The sequence below is a fragment of the Oncorhynchus kisutch genome, linkage group LG26 (assembly GCF_002021735.2).
Source record: "Oncorhynchus kisutch isolate 150728-3 linkage group LG26, Okis_V2, whole genome shotgun sequence".
Lineage (NCBI taxonomy): Eukaryota > Metazoa > Chordata > Actinopteri > Salmoniformes > Salmonidae > Oncorhynchus > Oncorhynchus kisutch.
This window is the reverse complement of record NC_034199.2, coordinates 27,469,546-27,490,147: the sequence shown is the minus strand read 5'-3', so window position 1 is coordinate 27,490,147 and position 20,602 is coordinate 27,469,546. Positions and strand designations below refer to the sequence as shown.

The window sequence follows — 20,602 nt, the reverse complement described above, 5'->3', positions numbered from 1 at the left end:
TGACAGGTGTAAGATGAACTTAGTTAGGCGCTAACCCGCTCATGCGCACCAAATTAAATTAATGGAACAAATTTCCCACCTAATTAAGATGAAAATCTGTGTCAGTTGTAACCTTGCTGAGCACTAATTATGTACAAATGATTTATCATCTGTTCGGTCCTGAATAGCAATGGACTCACCTCACTGATAGTCATGGCCGCTGTTTAAGAGATGGCTGCTGATTAATACAGACAGTTTGTGCTACAGAGGAGCTGCACACAGCCAGCCAATGAGAACCGATGCACTGAATCTCCCTCCTTTCAATTAACCTATATTAGATGTGCAGCTGAGCTTCACTGGGCTGAGCATCACTGGGCTCGGCTCCGACATGTTTCTCCTGAATGAAAATAAAGTGTCTGCTGTCTGATATTTATGGAGTGTCTCACAGTTTGTAATTGATGATGAATCCCATGTAGGGCATTTCAAATTGAGAGTGAACTGATGATACCTGTATGACGACTGGTAAATATACTATAGGAGTGAATAAACATCATCATATAGCACTCCTCATATATTCTCTTACCTTTCCTCCTGTTAGAATCTGAGCATATACATTCAACTTGAAAGGTCTGACCAGTGACTGGTTCATCACAAAAACAGACTAGTTCTATTATGGGGCCAGTAGATGGTGCAATTGGTTAAAATTGGCAGTGAGCAAGTGGGATACAAAATGCAGTAGGGATAAAAATGACAAAACACACAGAGCTCTGTACAATAGTGTAACTGGTGTATTCCGTTTTGTTTCCGTGCTTTAAAGCTACATGGAAAACATTATATTTCAATGGGAGCCAACAGTGATTAGCATTAGAATCCTGGTCCTCATAGGGGTGAGGACACACTGGCCAATCTGTAATCAGCGTTCCACAGACTTGCTCACAAGGGATACGGAATGCTTTGTCATTATCATTCAAGATGCCACACACATGCTGGTGTTGGTGCTTCTGTGTTGCCAGCTAAATGACATTAGCATTTTGCCTATAGTCGCAATAATTTTCCTCGACAATGATGAATTAGTAGACTTGGAACCACAAATAACTACCCTCTGTTTCTAAAGTTTCAGTACATATTCTTTCCCATCCTGTGTTTCTTTCTCATGTATTTAGAATGATAGAAAGCACTGTGTGACCCTGTGTGCCTGCATACCTTGCTCCTTACAAACCTCACAGAATGTCTAATCATGCAACTATGGAGAATTTTCCATTCCATTATTACTCTGGTTCATTAGGCAATACCACAAATGTGATGGTTGGTATTTCATTGTTGCTGTAAATGTCAATAAACCTTCTGAGGGAGGTACTTGCACATTTCTCTATTCATTCCTGGCTTGTCTTCTGAACACAACACAGTACAGATGTTCATGGAGACTCACAGAATGTCAGTCAGGCACAGAGAGAGACAATATGTCAAGCCCTTATGGGTTATTCTTGATCCACTCTGAGAGCCCTGGGGACCTGAGGACATGCTGGAACATGCAAACATGTTTTCAAAAACACAGACTTTTCTTGGCACAGATGTGCATAGGTGGAATTTCAAATAAGGCGTTTCATTAATTTAGTTTATGTTTGATTATATTCTCAATTCTCTATGACATTTAGACAACAACAATAATATTTAGTAATATTATGTTTCAAATGATTGACGACAACCACCATCGTCCCCCACATGCAACGGCATAAAATATGTTATATGTATTTATTGGTCAGGCAGCCCCAGTGAAACACACTCAGCCATTTTCCTTTGTTGCCCTCAGTGGTTTTCAGTATTAAATAACACCTCTGAGAGGCTGAGAGTTACGGTGGCACTGCAAAACGCATCTATTATCTCTGTCTGGGGATTGGTGGGCGAGTCAGGGAGGGGAGGGGGTTAGGGGTTAATTAGAGACAACAGAAAGGTCAGGGGGCCTATTATGTCTGAGCTGAGATCTGTAACGGGCCAATAGGGGGTGACTTTAAAGAGAGGCGACAGCCGACCCCACCCTGCACCTTCCCCATCAGTCACATTTATACCATGGTTGTGTGTAACTGGGACACACAGGACTGGTAATGAAAATGTCCTTAACATTAAGCCAGTCAGGATGATGAATTGGGTCCCAGGCCATTTTCTCTCAGCATCACGGGGCCTCCAAATAGCCGTTGACAACTAATTGAAACCCCCTCTGCATCCTGCCTGTACCTAGCAGGCTCCCTCTATCACTCTGATTATTAGGGTTAAGGACATCTCCCCGGGGACTGTTGGTACTGCTGAAGTGGATGGGACTTGTAGACTCACCCAGTTGAATCCAGAAAACCCAAGATGATAACAATTCTAAATGAATTAACCACGTGCTCTTCTTCTCTATGTGATTTTACATCCTAGCCATCCAGCTGAAAAAGATACTGTTGATGTTGAAAGTGTTTACACTGGTGTGCTGGAAAGTAGTTTAGTGACAGCTTTTCCTACTGTATGTGAGAAAAAATGGAAATATCCTTTCAACTATCTCTATGTCAAATAAGTCAAAAGGCTGTTGTGTCCCCCAAAAGTATAGCAGACAAATATCCCTGTCCTTGTAACGGCTCTCATTTGTAGAAGTAGACCAAGGCGCAGCGTGGTAGGCGTACATCATATATTTATTGATGACACCAAGCAAAATAACAAAGACAAAAAAACGAAAGCGCACAGTTCTGTTAGGCTCGGATACTAAGCAGAAAACAAGATCCGACAAAACCCAAAAGTAAAATGACAACTTATATATGATCCCCAATCAGAGACAACGATAGACCGCTGCCTCTGATTGGGAACCACACTCGACCAAAAACAAAGAAATAGAAAACATAGACTTTCCCACCCGAGTCACACCCTGACCTAACCAAACATAGAGAATAATAAGGATCAGGGCGTGAAAGTACCCAAAGGTCCTGAACCTATAAGGGAGGGTCCGGGTGGGCATCTACTCTCGGTGGGGGCTCCAGTGCGGGACGCAGACCCCACTCCGCTTGAGGCTCCCCCCACTTCGGTGGCGCCTCTGGTGCAGGGATCGTCGCCGGGAACTCCGGACCGTAGATCATCGCTGCAGGCTCCGGACTGTCGCTGGAGGCTCCGGACTGGGGACTGTCGCTGGAGGCTCCTTTCCCTGGATCTTCACTGCAGGCTCCATGCCATGAATCATCACTGCAGGCTCCGGGCCATGAATCATCACTGGAGGCTCCGGGCCATGGATCATAACTGGAGGCTTCGGGCCATGGATCATCCCTGGAGGCTTCGGGCCATGGATCATCACTGGAGGCTTCGTACGTGGAGCCGGAACAGGTCTCACCAGACTGAGAAGACGTACTGGAAGCCTGGTGCATGGAGCTGCCACAACACGTTCTGGCTGGATACCCACTTTAGCTCGGTGAGTGTGGAGAGCTAGCACAGGATGCACTGGGCTATGAAGGCGCACTGGAGGCACAGTGCGTAGAGCCGGAGCAGGATATACTGTGCCGTGGAGGCGCACTGGAGGTCTGGAGAGTAGAGCTGGCACAACGCATCCTGACTGAATACCCCCTGTAGCACGGCAAGTGCAGGGGGCTGGCACAGGCCTGCACTGGGTTGTGCTGGCGCAGGATATCCTGGGCCGAGGAGACGCACTGGAGACCAGGACCGCTGAGCCCGGCACAATCCGTCCTGGCTGGATGCCCACTCTAGCACAGCAAATGCAAGGAGCTGGAACAGAGCGCACCGGGCTGTGAATGCGCACTGGAGACACCGTGCGCATCACCACATAACACGATGCCTGACCGGTCACACGCTCCCCACGGTAAGCACGGGGAGTTGGCTTAGGTCTAAACCCTGACTCCGCCAATCTCCCCATGTGCCCCCCCAAAAGCTGCCTCTCGGGCTTTCGTTGTTGTTCTAACTCCTCGTATCGTCGCCGTTCCACTCTCGCTGCCTCCATCTGCTTCCTTGGACGTCGATACTCTCCGGCCCTTGTCCAGGGTCCTTCTCCATCCAGGATTTCCTCCCATGTACACTCCTCCTGGCCATGCTGCTTGGTCCGTTTTTGGTGGGATCTTCTTTAATGGCTCTCGTTTGTAGAAGGAGACCAAGGTGCAGCGTGGTAGGCGTACATCGTATATTTATTGATGACACCAAACAAAATAACGAAAGCGCACAGCTCTGTCAGGCTCAGATACTGAACAGAAAACAAGATCCCACAAAACCCAAAAGGAAAATGACAACTTATATATGATTCCCAATCAGAGAAAACAATAGACAGCTGCCTCTGATTGGGAAACACACACGGCCAAAAACAAAGAAATAGAAAACATACAACTTTCCCACCGAGTCACACCCTGACCTAACCAAACATAGAGAATAATGAGGATCTCTAAGGTCAGGGGGTGACAGTCCTGCTCCTCACTGCATACTCAATCAGTAACATGATCCCCTTCTTTCCCCTGTCATCTTTCATTCACGATGGCTGCACGACTTCTCCTCTCAAGTTTCTTATTACTGTTCACTCAACACATTCGATTTGCTCCAGCATGTGATCTATTAGGCTTATGCTATGGAGGTGACGCAGTCACAGTGTGGAGTGGATCATAGTTAATCCCCATTCACATTTACACTTGAATTTGGTATTCAGTATTCATGGCCTAGTGCTCATGCTGGGGTTTAAAGGATTATACACCTCTCCTGATGCCTTCTCAAAGTCTCACAGACCATCCACGCTCACTCAGTTTATTATGATTTATTGTTATGTTTAATACTACAACTCTGGATTTCATGCAATGGATTTTATGCAATGGATAGACCAACCATGTAAATAGTCCCTAATGACAAGTCAGATGTGATCTATATTAAATACATTATTTAATCAACACTGCTATGATATATAAATTGAATGACAGTACCAGTTAAAAGTTTGGACCCACCTAATTTTTCTTTATTTTGAATATTTTCTACGTTGTAGAATAATAGTGAAGACATCAAAACTATTAAATAATACATAGGAATCATGTAGTAACCATAAAAGTGTTAAACAAATCAAAATATATTTTAGATTTTAGATTCTTCAATGTAGCCATCCTTTGCCTTGATGACAGTTTTGCACACTATTTGCATTCTCTCAACCAGCTTCATGAGGAATGCTTTTCCAACAGTCTTGAAGAAGTTCCCACATATACTGAGCACTTGTTGGCTGATTTTCCTTCACTCTGCGGTCCAACTCATCCCAAACCATCTCAATTTGGTTGAGGTCAGGTGATTGTGGGGCCCAGGTCAACTGATGCAGCACTCCACCACATGGTGGTTGGAACTTTTGCTGTGTTCGGACACACCTACTCATTCCAGGGTTTTTCTTTATTTGTACTATTTTCTAAATTTGTTTAACACCAACAAAGTTTTAAACAAAAAATATATATATATTTTACATTTGAGACTCTGCAAAGCCACCCTTTGCCTTGATGACAGCTTTGCACACTCTTGGCATTCTCTCAACCAGCTTCATGAGGTAGTCACCTCGAATGCATTTCAATTAACCGGCGTGCCTTGTTAAAAGTTCATATGTGGAATTTCTTTCCTTCTTAATGCGTTGGAGCCAATCAGTTGTGTTGTGATAAGGTAGCGGTAGTATACAGCAGATTGCCCTATTTGGTAGAAGACCAAGTCCATATTATGGCAAGAACAGCTCAAATAAGCAAAGGGAAATGACAGTCCATCATTACTTTAAGACATGAAGGTCAGTCAATTTGGAAAATGTTGAGAATTTTGAAAGTTTCATCAAGCGCTATGATGAAACTGGCTCTCATGAGAATCGCCACTGGAAAGGAAAACCCAGAGATTCCTCCACTACAGAGGATAATTATGTTCATTAGAGTTAACTGCACCTCAGATTGCAGCCAATATAATTGCTTCATAGAGTTCAAGTACGAGACACATCTCAACATCAACTGTTCTGAGGATACTGCGTGAATCAGGCCTTCATGGTCGAATTGCTGTAAAGAAACCACAACTAAAGGACACTAATAAGAAAAAGAGCCTTGCTTGGACCAAGAAACAAGAGTAATGGACATTAGACCGGTGGAAATCTGTCCTTTGGACTGATGAGTCTAAATTAGAGATTTTTGGTTCTAACCGCTGTGTATTACCCAAAACACCTCCAAGCTGTGTAATGGCTATTTGACAAAGGAGAGTGATATAGTGCTGCATCAGATGACATGGCCTCCACAATCACCTGACCTCAACCCAATTAAGATGGTTTGGGATGAGTTGGATGGCAGAGTGAAGGAAAAGCAGCCATCAAGTGCTCAGCATATGTGGGAACTCTTTCAAGACTGTTGGTAAAGCATTCCTCGTGAAGCTGATTGAGAGAATGCCAAGAGTCATCAAGGCAATGGGTGGCTACTTTGAAGAATCTGAAATATTTTTTTCTCTAAAATCTAAAAAATCTAAAATCTAAAACACCTTTTTGGTTACTACATGATTCCATATGTGTTATTTCATAGTTTTCATAGCTTAACTATTATAGTAAAATATAAAGAAATATCCTTGAATGGGTCGGTGTGTCCACACTTTTGACTGGTACTGTATGTATATTAATTTAAACCACTTTTGTGTATTTTATAATTTTATATATCAAAGACAGGCTTTGCTTTTATCCTACCTGGGCAGAGCTTGGATTTTCCCTGTATTCAAAACCAAGTGGGAAGGTGGTATTTACCAGATAAAACTGGGAAAAATCCACTTGAACGCCACTCCAACTGGTAATTAGCTACTAGTGGGAAACTCGTTTATCATCCCTGAGCTCCAATTTCTCTAATGCCGAATTCACACGCTAGTCAGAACTAGGAAACGGGGAAATGTTTGACTTGCTAACTGGTTGTAGTTCATCACAAGTTGGACATTTATGAGTTTACTCGTTCCCACTAGCATCACATGCTGACCTCTGACGACACCTACTCAGGAAATTACCTCGATAACAGCATTTTTGGTGGTTAAATGTTTTTTAAAGCATTATATTAATTGGTTTTTGAACACTGTAATTTAATAACAAACATGATAGCTGTACTTTTAGTTTATGGTTGACGACGGAGCTTGTTGGCCATTAGCCAATCGGCGTTTCTCAACAAGTTCAAAGCATGTAACTGGTATTTACGACTTCACAACAGGTCATTTCCACCTTATGAGGTGTGGGTAAGAGGGTGGACAGGAACAAAAGGGGAAAAGTGGAACATATTATAAGTAAATATGGAATGTGGGAATGCGCAAGCCTTCTGGAATATCTGATCATGGAGAATATGGCAGACAGGAAAAAAGTGAGAAAAGTGGAACATGCTTTCAGTGAATATGGAGAGGTGGATCACACAGAACTTTGGAACAGCTACAGACGGAAATTGAATGTGACGAGAGTGAGGATGAATTAACTACGGTGGCAGGTGTGGTAAAGACCACAACGTTTGAGCCTCGTCCTGGTGATGACAAAGATGATTCTGACCCAGTGGGAGTGAGAATGGATCCTTGCCTTCTGGCAGATCCATATGTGGTGTCATGTTGGGTGGAGAAGAGGTTGGGAAATGTTGGGTCGGTGAAAGTGAAACTAAGTGGAATCTTGATGATTTTTTGCGTTTCTGCCAACCAGAAGGAGCGTGCGCACCGCACCATGCAACTGGGAACAAGAACTATGACTTGCTTTCCTCTCTAGAGCAGGGTTCCATTGAAAGGAGTGATAACTGGAGTTGCATTAAGTGTTGAGGAGGCTCAACTGAAGTTGAAGATTCCCAAGGTTTGTGACGTCTGCTGTTTCGTGTGACACAAATGTGGTGGAGAGCATGGCACAACAGAGAAGACACTGTCTGTACTGAGTTTTGATGCCGTCTTTACCAGATCAAGTCAAGTTAGGATGTGTCAGTTATCCCGTGAGAGCTTTTGTCCTGAATCCATTACGGTGTTTTAGGTGGCAAGCTTATGGTCAAGTGTTAGCAGTGTGTAGGAGGGAGGTTCCCGAGATGTGAGAAGTGTGCAGGAGGACATGAGACAAAGGATTGTGTAGTATCGGTGGAAAAAGTTGTGTGTGTGTGTGTGTTAACTGTAGGGGTACCCATGGTGCTGGAGATCAGAGGTTTCCGGTGAGAGAAAGGCAGGTTGAGGTTGCCAGGATAGGAGTAGTACAGAAGGTGTCATATGCTGAGGCACTGAAGAGAGTAGTAGAAGAGGATGGGTCCAGGGAGAGGGATCCTCTTAATTTAAGAGGCAGAGGCAGAGGCCAATGGAGAATGATAGGAATAGCATGTGCTTCAGTAGGGTTGTTTTTTTGGCGTTCATGGCCATGGTTGTCAATTGTACCACATGGAATGGATTGTAAAATCACAGAGGATAGATGTTGTGGTGGTATCTGCAGAGAAGATATTGGGTGTACGAGATTTTATTGCAGAAGAGTTCAAATATGTTTGTTTTTTCTCACAAAGTGTACTGAATTCATACTACAGAATAATAGGCTGATACAAAGACAATGCATGCACCTATAATATTTGTTTGCCATAATACCAAAGAAGAAGAAGATTAATTTACGCCTTCTCGCTTGATTATGAACATTTTCAGTGGTGAAAAAAGTACCCAATCGTCATACTTGAGTAAAAGTAAAGATGACCTAATAGAAAATGACTCGGGGAAAAGTTAGTCACCCAGTAAAATACTACTTGAGTAAAATTATAAAATTATTTGGTTTTAAATATACTTAAGTATCAAATGTAAATGTAATTGCTAAAATATATCAAAGCAAAAGTATAAATAATTTCAAATTCATTATGGTAAGCAAACCAAGTGGCACAACTAGTTTTTATTTATCAATAGCCAGGGGCCAACACTCAGACATTATTTCCAAACAAGCATTTGAGTCCACCAGATCAGAGGCAGTAGCGATGACCAGGGTTGTTCTCTTGATAAGCGTGTGAATTTGTCCTGCTAAGCATTCAAAATGTAATGAGTACTTTTGGGTGCCAGGGAAAATGTATGGAGTAAAAAGTGCATTATTTTCTTTGGGAATGTAGTGAAGTAAAAGTAAATGTTGTCAACAATATAAATAGTAATGTACAGATACCCCCAACAACTACTTAATTAGAACTTTAAAGTATTTTTTACTTAAGTACTTAAACCACTGAAGGCTGCTGAGGGGAGGACAGCTCATAATAATGGCTGAAATGGAGCAAATGGAACGATTCCACCTATTCTGCTCCAATCATGATCACGAGTCCGTTCTCCCCAATTAAGGTGCCACCAACCTCCTGTGCGCTGAACATTGTTTAAGTACAACGTGTCGGTTGGTCAGTGTGTACATGGGAGGTTACGTCATGGTACACATGCAGAGATATTAGAGAAAGGAGATGGAAACCTCATTGAGAAATGACTGGTGGAACATTAAACGCCCCACCCAGCAAACTGTCGACCAATCGCGTTGACATTTCCATTTTACGTCAGCAGGTTGCTAAGCGTGTCGTCACGCAGTGCCTTCTCAAAGTCAGGGTATGAGTCGGGAAATCTGACTATTTTCCTCGAAAGTGCGTAATAAAACGATTCTAAAGCTATCGAATATTACAGATAACAAGTTAATTGTCTCATATCTTGGAAAATATTTGTAATGTTGTACTTTTTGTTGGGGTTTTGAGCTTGCACCCAATTGACTCCCATTCAACCCTTGAAGACAGCTCTCCTTGTGCCAGAATAGCCCAGAATGCATTGTGAGGCCCATTGATGACGCACAGGCAACGCAGACAGTTGCTGTTAACATGATTTCAATTAAGTTTCTCATCTCCTTGAAAGTATCTCTGGTTTTAGGCGCTGATTGGTTTGGCACCTAGCCAGTGCCAAGCCGGTTCATCGGAAGTTAGCGAGAAGGTTAATTTCGAAGCTTGGTCTCAAACTCCTGCTAACTACATAAAAACATAACGTGGAATGTGTACTTTACAATTTTAGAAAATATACTTTTGAAACGTTGAAGGTAAGATTTCTTATTTAATTAAAGGCAAATAGCTTGTGGATATCAGTCACATCAGCTGACTGACGAAGCTTGCTGGCTAGCTAACTAGTCAGCCAGCTATGCTTATCAACAAAATATCGTCAGTCATCTATGTACAAATTTCTAAGTAACAAAATCGATTATATAATCTTTCACGATATAGTAAGCTAGTAGTTGTTTGTATCCAACATTGTGTTTTGGAAAGTATAATGCCAGCTAGCTACAGTAGTTGGCTGGCTATCTTCTAGCGTTACAGTAGCTAGATAGCTAAGGTCATCACAACGAGTTAACTAGGTAGCTTACTAACGTTACGTTGCTCTGCAAGTACAGACGCACGTTACGATTATATCAGCTCTCTGTTCGTAGATGAAACGTTTATGCATGCATGCATGTAGGTAACTAGGTCTTAAAGTAGCGAGCCATATGGCAAAAGTGTTCAATCATTTTCTGAGGGTAAGCATACGCTACATGGCCAAAAGTATGTGGACACCTGCTCGTCGAACGTCTCAATACACAATCATGAACGTTGATATGGAGTTGGTCCCCCTTTGCTACTATATCAGCCTCCACTCTTCTGGGAAGGCTTTCCACTAGATGTTGGAACATTGCTGCTGGGACTTGCTTTCATTCAGCCACGAGTATTAGTGAGGTCGGGCACTGATATGTTGAGCAATTAGGCCTGGCTCGCAGTCGTCGTTCCATTTCTGAGGACAGATACGTTTTACACACTACACGCTTCAGCTCTCGGCGGTCCCTTTCTGTGAGCTTGTGTGGCATACCACTTTGCGGCTGAGTCGTTGTTGCTCCTAGACGTTTCCACTTCACAATAACAGCACTTACAGTTGACCAGGGCAGCTGTAGCAGGGCTGAAATTGTATGAACTGACTTGTTGGAAAGGTGGCATCCTATGACGGTGCCACGTTAAGTCACTGAGCTCTTCAGTACAGGCCATTCTGCTGCCAATGTTTGTCTATGGAGATTGCATGGCGGTGTGCTCAATTTTATACACCTGTCAGCAACTGGTGTGGCTGAAATAGAAGAATTCACTCATTTGAAGGGGTGTCCACATACCAGTGGCCATGTACTGTGTGTGTGTGGTTTGGTGTATATAAAGCCAAATTACTGTAAAGTCTATACCTGTCTTATTCGGTGCATGTGACCAATGTAATTAGATTTTCCTCTTGAGTCTATAAAGAAATTAACTGTAGAATATGAATATTCTAGTTAAGGAATTAACATAGATTACCACATTGAGTCATAATACCCATAAAACCTAGCGGTCAAACAGGGAAATGGTTCCAGTCATTTATTCCCCCCCCCCCCAAAAAAAATTATTTTACAAAATTTTGCACTTAATAAGGGCTGTGTTCCATGTAGGTATCACACTGGTGTGAAGTTTTGATAACTGTGTAAATCTCTAGGACAAGGTGACTTTTATCAATATATTCACCTGTATTTAACCCCAAAAAATGAAACGCTAATTAGCTGCCAATGTGGCTATCATAACTACAAATGCCATAATGATCTGGACCTGACTGCCAAATTGAGGCAATGGTAAGAATCTCTGGATTTACTATCTGTTAGCCAAATGTGTTACGTTTCTTTTAAAATTACATTTCTGTGAACTGTCTTGTGCATGTTTTAAATTGACACAATACCTGTTAGCAAAGCTGTCTGCGAAAGATGACATGCTGGAGCTTAGGGATTTGTTGATTTGTTGTCTTGCATGACGACTCCACTGTGGGGCTCAATTTATTAGCTAGTCAGGGGAAATTCCACAGTAAGAGGGATGCTGAGACTCAGATTCTTCACCTTAAAATGTTTGTCAAACAAAAACCAATCACTTACCAATTTTAAACAAGGCAACATTAAACATGTTGTCCCCCAGGAATAATGCAGCTTGTGACTGCATGGGAAGTAAGTTTTGTGTCTTATGACAGCTGGTTTTATGATATTTAAAAAATAATTTGAAAAAGCAAACAGTCAGCGTAATTTTGTTAATGAAATATCTCTATGGCAAGATGCATAATTCACCCAGGTTTCGTCAAAATCTGGCTAGTGGTGTCTGAGATCACTTGTCTTATTCCACATTTTGTGTTACAGCCTTAATTTTTTCTTTCATCAATCTACATACAATACCCCATAATGACAAAGTGAAAACATGTTTTAGATGTATTGAAAAACAAAATATCTAATTTACATAAGTATTCACGCCTTTGAGCCAATGCATTTTAGAATCACCTTGGGCAGTGATTACAGTTGAGTCTTTTTGGTAAGCCTCTAAGAGTTTTGCATTGTACAATATTTGCACATGATTATTAAAAAAAAATCTTCATGCTCTGTCAAGTTGGTTATTGATCATTGATAATCAGCCATTTTCATGTCTTGACAGAGATTTTCAAGCCGGTTTAAGTCCAAACTGTAACTAGGCCACTCAGGAACATTCAATGTCGTCTTGGTAAGCAACTCCAGTGTATATTTGGCCTTGTGTTTTAGGTTATTGACCTGCTGAAAGGTGAGTTTGCCTCCCAGTGTCTGATGGAAAGCAGAATGAACCAGGTTTTCCTCTAGGATTTTGCCTGTGCTTAGCTCTATTCTGTTTATTTTTATCAACAAACAAAAAAACTCCCTAGTCCTTGCCAATGACAAGCATATCCATAACATGATGCAGCCACCACTATGCTTGAAATTATGACGAGTAGTACTCAGTGATGTGTTTCTGGATTTGCCCCAAACACAACTTTTTGTATTCAGGACATAAAGTTAATTTATTATGGATAGTCAGATTTTTGCACAAAGAATGATTTCCCTAATAATCCTGTTTTTATACGGACACATCTGAAATCCAGCTGCCTGATGGCGCTTTCATAAATGCAGGAAATCGCTCCACAAAATAAACGTTCTACCACATGTTATTTTTGGAAAGTATATTTGATTCTGAGTTTGGACATATAACGTTTGTATGTGAACTATTTCTAAGATGCATACATTCAGTTGTTCCGAACTCCCTTCAGTCGCGCTACAGAGGGAGGTTTGCGCTACCAGTGATAGCACTTTTGCAGATCAAATAAACAGCTGGAACGCCAATTTTTAAGGTGTTTACATGTCCTAATAATTTGAAAGATTGCTCAGAATCAAGGTGTCTAAATCGGCATATGCTTACTTTGATTTTGACCGTACACCGATTTAAAGATGAGCAAGATAAGGAGTTTACATGACTATATATTTAATTATTCCTGCACATGTAAATGTACTCAGTATTGTTGCTCCATCGTCTGTTTTCTCCTATCACTGCCATTAAACTCTTAACTGTTTTAAAGTCACCATTGGCCTTGTGGTGAAATCCCTGAGCAGTTACCTTCCTCTCCGGCAACCGAGTTAGGAAGGACATCTGTATCTTTGTAGTGACTGGGTATATTGATGCACCATCCAGTGTAATAAATAACTTCACCATGCACAAAGGGAAATTAAATGTCAGCTTTTCTTTTGTTTTTGCCATCTACCAGTAGGTGCCCTTCTTTCAGAGGCATTGGAAAATCCCCCTGGTCTTTGTTTGAAATTCACTCCTCCACTGCGGAGCCTTACAATTTTCTGTATGTGTGGGGTACAGAGATGGTAGTCTTTCAAAAAATCATGCTGAACACTTATTTCCCACAGTGAGTCCATGCAACTTATGTGACTTGTTATGCACATTTTTACTCCTGAATTTATTTAGGCTTGTCATAACAAAGGGATTGCTATTTATGCACTCAAGACATGTAAGTTTTTAATGAATTTGTAAACATTTCTAAAAACATAATTCCACTTTGACATAATGGGCTATTATGTAGGCCAGTGACCAATTCTCCATTGAATCAATTTTATATTCAGGATGTAACACAACAAAATGTGGAAAAGTAAAGAGGTGTGAATACTTCTGAAGGCACCCTTGGGACAGTCAATGTCATTTTGTAAATACCAGCTCTTTATGACAAGACTTTTACCCAAATTTAGTCAAAATCGGGGCAGTGGTGTCTGATATCGAGTGGATTAAATACACTCATATCCCTTAGCGTGTGTGCCACGTTTCAGCGCTCTGAGTCACAGATCAAGAGATAAACATGCCCGTTAGAGCATCACCGGGTGGTCGATAAGAATGTTTTTGCATATTTTGAGTCTACCAAAAGGTGTTACAATATGAATATCCTTCACTGCTTTATATGCATTTATGTGCAAGACCACACCCCCTTGTGAATGTTTATTGGTCATTCGGTGCCAGAAGACTAGTGTTTTTAAGTGTGTTTTTTTCTCAATTCAAAATGGTGAAAAGTCTGTCATGGAGGGGTCCCGGTGGCAAATTTGTTCATTGTGAGAGGGACCTATGTACTGAATTTCATGACTTAGGTCAATCAGGGTGATGGGCATGACCTTTCGAAAGTAGCATTTTAAAACGTATTATAGCGCCACTATCTGGCCAAACAGTGTAATTTTGTAATTGCTGGATCTCTATGGCAAGATGCGTCATTCACCCAAGTTTCGTCATCATCGTGCCAGTGCTATGATATTGCCTGTGACTAACGTACGGCTGGATGGAGACAGATGCACTGTGTCCTCCCCAATTTCTTCTTGTGGGACGACTAACCATACAACTCAATGCACAAGGACACATTTTTATTTTTTACAAAGACCCATTTTGAACAGTGCAGATGCAACGTTTGGTGACAGAATGATGGTATAAACAGCACAAACCATCATTCTGTTACCAAACTTTGCATCTGCACTTCTTGCTCACAGATTTCACAGTCTACACCTCTGGGCTGTCTGTGGTTGGTTGTTGGATGTTAGCCACACTTGAATACATAAATATGTTCTTGTGTTTTCAGGGTGTTGGTGATGTCAGTGGACAGTACGATCACTTGAGGATAAAGTTAGCGTTTCCCTTTTCTCCTCCTGTCCTGGCGTCCACGGTTGCTCCGACCCTGGCAGCCATGGCCGACTCTACAGTGGTCAGCGACCAGCAGCCGCCCAGGTCCGGTCAGACTACTCCTTCCAGTGGACCGTACATCGCGGGGATCACAAACAGAAACACCAATTTGGGGATCCGCGGGTTCATGCTGTTCTCTATAGGAGTGTTCTTGGCTTTGGTGCTCAATCTGCTGCAGGTGGACCATGTTTGTTTTTGTCTTTTAATGATACATCTCTTGAGCAAGAAAACATTGAAGGTGACAGAGTACTAAAGTAGTTCCTGATTGTTTTCTCTTGCTGCAGGTACAGAGGAACGTCACTCTGTTCCCCCCTGATGTCATCAGTAGCATCTTCTCATCAGCCTGGTGGGTGCCGCCCTGCTGTGGAACCGCCTCGGGTAGGGCGAACACACACACACACACAGGTTTTTGCCCGCCAGACTTGACTTCTATAATGATTAAATTGTTGTCCCCTGGGTTTGCAGCACAGAGAGTAGATGTAGCTGCTGTTCCCTAGTGGACCAGTAGATGGGCACAACAGCCCCAGGCCTGTTTCCCCCTGAGACTGAGACTCCCGTGCTCCACTGCTCAGCCTGGGGGAGTTGGAGGTTTCCGCTGTTACTGCACACTGGGCTGTTTGCATCATGCTGTAGCTGTTGGGTTTTATTGACTAGTCAAGACCAGAGCAGCACTTCACGTTTACTGTACATAGTTACTTTAACTTGTCTGTACAGTTCTTGTGTATTATTGAACCTATAACTTTCAAAGGGGGCCAACCTGAAATGTTTTTTTTTTTGTCAGAATAGCATTGATGCTATGTGATGGGCTGGCATGGCAGCCTTTCTCTCCACAACAATAGTAACAGGAATGTACGGCACGGATTGCTGCTGCAGCAATAAAGCTGATTGTTGATCTCTGATCCTCACCCTATTTCTGTGCCATCTCACCCTGCAATCCCTTTCCTCTCTCCATCTACCGCTCTCTCCATCTACCGCTCTCTCCCAGCAATGATCGGTCTGTTGTATCCATGCATTGACAGTAGGCTCGGCGAGCCCCACAAGTTCAAGCGGGAGTGGTCCAGTGTGATGCGCTGTGTGGCCGTGTTCGTTGGCATCAACCATGCCAGCGCTGTATCCTCTAGGCCTACCTGCCTGTCTGACACTCACTGAATTGATGTGCATACCATAATACAAGATATGCGTAAAAACCATGGGGCAAAAGCATCCCATGACACTTCCACATTCAAATAAAACTTTAAGTGTATTTATAATAGCAACACACAGCAATAAAGGGGATGCATAAAGTGCATAAAACAAAGCATGTGTAAAACAACAAGATTACCAAGCTAAAAAGGTGTGTTTTTAAATGTGATATTCTGTTTACAAGATAGCACCTTACTCTTGAGTAGAAACCATAGTTATTGTGTGGACTATCCTACTACAAGCTCAGCTGTCCTTAACCCAGGCCCTCTCAGAAAGTGGACTTTGCCAACAACGTGCAGCTGTCCCTGACGCTGGCGGCCCTGTCCATTGGCCTGTGGTGGACATTTGACCGGTCTCGCTCCGGCTTTGGCCTGGGGGTGGTCATCGCCCTGCTGGCCACTCTGTCCACTCAGCTCCTGGTCTACAACGGAGTCTTTCAGTGAGTACTACTACAATACCTTGCAGTACAATTTACAGGACGTACATATATTATAATATGGGCTGTTGACTTTAATTAACGCCTTACATTTATTATGCCGTAAAAAAGTTTGCCGCCGTTAATCTCCATTTCTCTTTTTAATCGCACATATTTTCGCACGGGCGCTATTCCGCACGGACACTGCACTCTGTGGCAGCTGATGTTATGTAGCACTGTCTGTCTCTTAAACATCCACTGCGCGCCAGCTCAGAGAAACCATTTTTAAGGAAAACCGAGAATTCATCCATAAACACATTCCCAGATGTTTTAGATAACAGCAAAAACACCATTTGTACAGAAGTAGCTAGCTAGCTATCCAAATGAATGTTTACAATGCAATGGCTGAAAGCTAGAGTTAAATCAAAAGGCAAACTTCCCACAATGATTTTAATCAGACTAGGACATCCGTTCAATTTAGCTACTGTTTTATTTCACAGGTCTAAAGAGTTAAGAAAATGATCCCAAGTCTAGTAGTAGCAGCTTGTAACTAGTTAATGTTGAAGTAAGCTAAATCTAATAGCTGTATTACATGAACTTAGACTTGGCTGAGCTATTGTCTTCTGTTAAATTCATAACATTGTTGGACAGGTTTAAATGCTCTTTGTATACATAGAGCCATTTATTTTGCGTTTAGAATGCCTGAAGCTTTGTGTGTTAAACTTCAAGAACATTGATCAGAGGGGGTAGGCCTACTTAAACATTGGGAGCATTTTGTTTCCTCCATTACAATCAAAGCATGGTATACACTGCATTTTAAATGGAATAATCTTTATTTAGGGACAATTGCAATTCATGTTTTTGCTTTTCAAGAGACAGGAGATATTTCTGTTGATTTTTCATGCTCATTTTGGGATTGTACTATGTTTTAATAGTTCTATTGTTTTGTTCCAGGTATACCTCTCCAGATTTCCTGTACATTCGCTCCTGGTTGCCTTGCATCTTCTTCGCTGGTGTGATAACCATGGGGAACATAGGACGGCAGCTAGCCCTGGTGAGGATCTTTTTTTATGCTGAATTAAGACGTTTGTCATAGGTTGTATATATTCATTCAAACCAGAGCTTTTTACTCTGACTATTCAACTGGCACATCACATTATCCCTGTTCTTTTTTCCAGTATGAATGCAAACGTATGTCAGGAAAGACTCATCAAGACTAAAAGAACTTCTGGCTATATCAAACTGTTGCACAGAATATTTTTAAAAATTGCAACAAAAAGCCAAAAGGAGGATGTAAAAGGACATCTGTATGCAGCGTTGATGGGGATTGGTTAATCATGGCGGAGGCGGAGCAGTCATGCACAATTATGTGCTTCTGTTTTGCTGAGTGCTGTTGGACAAGACTGTTTCGATTGGTTGATTCCTTTGTGCCTCTTTAGGGCCGAGGTGGACGGACAACAGATAGCTTTATTATAAGCATTCAATGGCTGGCCTAATGAGAGGAATAACAAGAATTGTCGATGTCGTGTGTGTGTGTGTGTGTGTGGTAGGTAGGCTCAATCTACAACGCAATCTGTGATTGCAACTCAACAGGCACCAATATTAGTGTCACTCTGCTGCTGTTCAGGGCACCTCCGCACCAGTGGTGTGAAACCTTTGGCTCCATCGTGCCAAACAGACTTACACACAGGATTATCTGAATTATTTTCTTTATTCATCCATTCCTTATATCCTTGATACATTAGTAGAATCTATATACATTTATTTCATGCTTTTAAAATGTACAATTATATACATATAGTTGTTTTTTAAAATTTGTTACATGTGGATAATGTCTTTGCTGGCAGTCAAGAGAAGGGGTGAAGTGTTTATTGCTGCACTTATTTGTGACATCCTTGCGGGATATCAAGGCAACTGGCATACAGGGTCCAGTTGGTATTTCAAACAACCTTACCTACACCTGCTTTTCTACTTCTGCCCATTTTGGGTCCATTCAATGTTCAATTGAAATTAAAATGACTGTTTTGTAAAAAATAATAATAATAAAATGCTCATAGAAGTTTATGGGCAGATTTCACTTCCTGAATTGAAAACCGAATTGACCTAAACCCCGATCAGTTCAAGTCAGAGACCAGGCTAACTATTTCATTGTCCATCCAGCAGGTGCACACAAGAATCCACATCAGCAGTGGTTCTTGGGTCAGAGGTACTGCTGATAAGCTATTAGTGCTTATTGAGTTCGGTTTGATTATAAAAATATAAACCATCAAAGTTTTGGGTTTGGATTATTTTTCAACGTTAAATGTGTTGTGGGCTGAATGCTGTAAAACAGAATAAAATAATGTCCCTTGATGGCTGTCCATTACTGCATATCACCTATTAACATTTTTTCACATTACTTGACAAAAATATTTCAGTTGTGTATATTACATTTCTTTGATTTGATTTTTATTTAATTCTAAGCATCATCTCATCTCTATAGAGCTGATGTCTGACAAAATCACTATTTTAGTAGTTCATCAAAGTAAATAAGGCCTACTTTTATGACTGTTGAATACCAACTATCAGTCACTTAGATCATGTATTTTAAGGTAAAGATACCTCCCGAATCAACTGCTATCTATCCCTCTCCATCGCCATTCTCCCTCCGTGTCTGCCCCACACTAGCATAGCGGGGGTAAAATAAACACACAAACCTGACAAGTAGGTGTGGAATGGGTCATTGTTGTTAATTACCAAGTTTCTGCATTAATCTATGTAGAATATTAGCCTGTTGGAAACTACAACTCCCTGCTACATCGCACAGTTTGTGCTTGATCTGATTTATCTCTAGAAAAACTGCACATTGAGCACACAGACAATAATTGAACTGACTTCTGCATTGAAAAAAAAATTGAAATTTGATTCACTAAACAGATATAATAAAGTGTTACATTCCTGTATGCAGTTGTATTTGAATTAGAGTTGAGGAAGCTCACTTCTCATTTCCAAGTCTTACCTGCCAATGACTGCATAGGGAAGACCGAGATCAATATTACGATAACTAACTTGAATGTCCTAGCATGTCAGCGTTAAAGCTTTGGTGAATTTTTCTAGAAATATGATTGAATGCATCTCTTCAGGAAGTGGAGGGTTTATCTGGTTGAGCTGGGATGTTTTAATCTCTAACAGAAACCCTTGATCATGATGCTTAGGCTATTCTACATGGTTAGATGAATGTGTATTGACGTGAAAATACTGTACCAGTGCTGCAGTCCAAATATACAGTGCCTGCTATGGCAAGGCTGGCCAATCTGGTGTATTCTGCTAATGTGGATGGATGTCTCCCATCTTCACCAGCCTCCCACAATAACAGGCTTATATAGACATACAAAAGGAATAATCTGGAGTTGAGTCCTTCGTTTGCATGGTTGCTAAATTCCAGCATGTATGGATGTCTTTTTCTTGGGTTTTACTGTATGAAGTAAAACCTGTATGAGGCAATTTACTGTGTGAATGTTATTGTTCAAGGCTTACTAGCTAAAACAATAGATGTGATGTGTCATAGCAGAAAGTGGTGCTGTGAAAGCTAAACTCCCTCCTGCTAATGAATTCATTAATATCTATTTATTCCTGACAAGTAATTATCTCCTCTCAGAGACTGAGGGCCAGGAGGCAAGTTTGAGAGCAATCCGATACACTGCAAGGAAAAAGTAAGATGGCTCTTTTCCCAACCATTCAACAGGCTCCTTAGCATGGTAGTGGATAGTGAGTAGTAGAGAGCTGTTGTCATAACACATTCCTTTGAAACCTTCACCTTACATTGCCCACATATTAGCTATTCCCACTTCTGACACCAGTGTAGCTGGTATTGAACCCAGTAGTACCATATTACACTGATCCAGTGTGGTACAGTTGTGTCCAACACCCCTCAAAGCAAGACTGCTGTTAACTGGTTGTTGCATTCGCTCATCACTTGAAAACTGTAGGACAAGATTTAACCTTGCACACTGAGGTGTTTTCACACATGGCAGGGCACAAAATCCATAATGTC

At 41.7% G+C, this 20,602-nt stretch overlaps 1 protein-coding gene across 2 annotated transcripts; it reads left to right on the top strand.

Moving 5' to 3' along the window:
• The first annotated feature begins 7,207 nt into the window (after window positions 1-7,207).
• On the top strand, window positions 7,208-18,921 carry LOC109870829 (insulin-induced gene 2 protein). Of its 2 annotated transcripts, none has more exons than XM_031806087.1 (7): window positions 7,208-7,780; window positions 14,872-15,150; window positions 15,257-15,350; window positions 15,958-16,082; window positions 16,427-16,593; window positions 17,524-17,623; window positions 17,748-18,921. In XM_031806087.1, exons 2-7 carry the CDS (start codon window positions 14,977-14,979, stop codon window positions 17,787-17,789), a joined length of 702 nt encoding a protein of 233 aa, XP_031661947.1. In that variant the 5' UTR covers window positions 7,208-7,780; window positions 14,872-14,976; the 3' UTR covers window positions 17,790-18,921. The 2 variants fall into 2 exon arrangements, with proteins under 2 accessions (XP_031661947.1, XP_020317066.1); XM_020461477.2 differs by lacking the exon at window positions 7,208-7,780 and adding an exon at window positions 9,720-9,991.
• The last annotated feature ends 1,681 nt before the right edge of the window (window positions 18,922-20,602 follow it).

Coding starts and splice junctions, on each gene's coding strand:
- LOC109870829 (XM_031806087.1), top strand. CDS start 14,977: ATGGCCGACTCTACAGTGGTCAGCGACCAGCAGCCGCCCAGGTCCGGT. Junction 15,351..15,957: donor CTGCTGTGGAACCGCCTCGG/GTAGGGCGAACA, acceptor GCTCTCTCCCAG/CAATGATCGGTCTGTTGTAT. Junction 16,083..16,426: donor GCATCAACCATGCCAGCGCT/GTATCCTCTAGG, acceptor AGGCCCTCTCAG/AAAGTGGACTTTGCCAACAA.